Source organism: Portunus trituberculatus, chromosome 31 (genome assembly GCF_017591435.1).
Source record: "Portunus trituberculatus isolate SZX2019 chromosome 31, ASM1759143v1, whole genome shotgun sequence".
NCBI lineage: Eukaryota > Metazoa > Arthropoda > Malacostraca > Decapoda > Portunidae > Portunus > Portunus trituberculatus.
In genome coordinates this window covers 10,573,846-10,576,345 of record NC_059285.1, presented here as the reverse complement: position 1 = coordinate 10,576,345, position 2,500 = coordinate 10,573,846, and the positions used below count along the sequence as shown (strand labels likewise).

General features: G+C 42.3%; 1 protein-coding gene across 1 annotated transcript in view; it reads right to left on the bottom strand.

Moving 5' to 3' along the window:
• The window catches only part of LOC123511153, a 47,001-nt gene that overhangs the window by 44,083 nt on the left and 418 nt on the right, over positions 1–2,500 (bottom strand). The window contains 1 exon segment of the mRNA XM_045266796.1: positions 2,213–2,500. This exon segment is cut by the window's right edge and continues 418 nt beyond it. Within this exon segment, the coding sequence (XP_045122731.1) occupies positions 2,213–2,240 (28 nt within the window). The 5' untranslated portion in view covers positions 2,241–2,500.

The following is a 2,500-nucleotide window of genomic DNA, read 5'->3' as shown; positions in this document are numbered from 1 at the left end:
CTATATTTTCTTATCACGTCATTCCAGTTTTTGTTTCGTTTTGTTTTTGTTTACGTTCACAACCATTGATTCCTCATTCCTAATAGTTTCCCTCACTACATATTTCCACTGCTATCATTGCCATTCTTACTGCTTCATTAATCTTATATATTCCTATTCGGATAATTTTTGCTAATAATTGTTTCTTGCTTTATTCAGTAGTCATTATTCTCATTATTCTTACACATCATAATTATCTATTCCTGCTAATTTCACTCACATGTCCAATAGTTTCCATTATTCACATTCCTATCACTTCCTCTCACTACTCACTTCCACTTGCTATTCTCTGTATTCCCATCCCGCATTCTTCAAACCCAGCACATGGTAACTGAGTCCCCACCTGCCACCACCACCTCCACCATGACCACCACCACCGCCACTGTTACCACTTCCACCACCACCGGCGACACCACAACTATTCCCAAGTCATTAAAAAAGGAGAAAATCAAGGTGGAAAAAAGTGGATTATGTAGAAGTGGACTAGTGAAGAAGGAATTTTATTGTTTTTTTTTATTAGATTTGTTTATTTATTTATTAAGGGAAGGAGGAGGAGTGAAGTTACTTAAATGTAGCGAGTGTTTCTTAATCTTACTTATTGTTAGTGTTGTGTACGTAACGCCTTGGCACTATTAGTTATCTGTTCACTATCCATCATTGTTATTTGCAATTACACACACACACACACACACACACACACACACACACACACACACACACACACACACACACACACACACACACACACACACACACACACACACACACACACACACATTCAGTTGCACGTGTCATTATTAATCACCACTCACCATCAACGCCATCACCATCACCACCGTCACCATTATTGTCACCCATCCCACGTGTACAGTTTCTCACACCATTGTCTCCACCATTATCTCACCTTACTGTAATCACCATCACTGGCACCATCACCATTATCACCACAACGACAATTGGCATTACTGTTAGCACTGCCATCATCATCACCATTATCAGACACCACCAGTATCATCATCATTAACACTAATTACCACTATTACCAACACCATCACTTGCCATCACCATTATTGACATCTTACACTATTTTCTTTATCTCCACCTTAAATGTTATATCAAATCATTATCTGTTCACCAAGCCACTATTATCATCACTACATCATCACACCTCGAAATATCTACTTTTTTTTTTATTCTACTATCCTTATCAAGTTCAAAGTATCTTCATCACCATACTCAAACCTTCAACTCTCTTCTTTATTATAACCTTCCTTCATTAGCACGGAATTATTATCCTCCTCCTCCTCCTCCTCCTTCTCCTGCTTTTCTTCCTCTTCCTCATCATCTTCATTTCCCTATCAAAAGCTGCAAAACAATGCCCGTTCTTTTCTGCTCCTTCTCCTCCTCATTATCGCAGGTCTCCTTCGGCGACACACACACACACACACACACACACACACACACACACACACACAAATGGGCTTTATTTCTTCTCTCTCTCTCTCTCTCTCTCTCTCTCTCTCTCTCTCTCTCTCGTGCAACGGATCTCTTTGGTCTCTTTAATTGCTGTAGAAAAGTGACAGCCTTGTGATTAAGACAAAAAACTAACACAAATGACACCACTGCGTGACCAGAGAGAGAGAGAGAGAGAGAGAGAGAGAGAGAGAGAGAGAGAGAGAGAGAGAGAGAGAGAGAGAGAGAGAGAGAGAGAGAGAGAGAGAGAGAGAGAGAGAGAGAGAGAGAGAGAGAGAGAGAGAGAGAGAGATGGTGTAAGTGTATGACGGAGTACGTGTATTTCTGAAAAGAATAGAAAAAAAATAAAGCGTTACGTTTCTGCAATTCAGCGACGAAGTTTGCACCACGAACAATTTGTGGCAGGAGTGAAATGAATGAGGCAACAGATAATGTGCAGTGAATAACAGTGCCATGTGGTGACAGGTCTGGGTGCATTCACCGCTGCGTGTTTATTTATGTTTTTTTTTTTTATGTGCGTGTGGGTGTGGATGTGTGTGTGTGTGTGTGTGTGTGTGTGTGTGTGTGGGTGAAAGAATAATAGACGTGTGTGAACGATTATTGACGCTATTTGTTCGGGTGTGAGGTAGAACATAAACACACACACACACACACACACACACACACACACACACACACACACACACACACACACACTCACCTGTTACAGAGTGCACGGGGAGTCGCATATCTATGTGTGCGTCTGGGTGTCAGTGCACATGGCATTCAGCCCCGCGTGCACACAACGGGGGGAGCCGTGAGAGTGAGAGGATGGAGTAGCAGGTACAAGGTGCACACGCAAAGATGGTGTGCACACGCTGAATTGTGAATGGTATATGTGCGTTTGTCACGGCGCACACACGATGTAAGTCTTTTGCGGGGCCGCGGCGTCTTAATATTTGCCGTACTTTTTCTTTCTCGTTCCCTTGAAATTGATCACCGGCGCGTC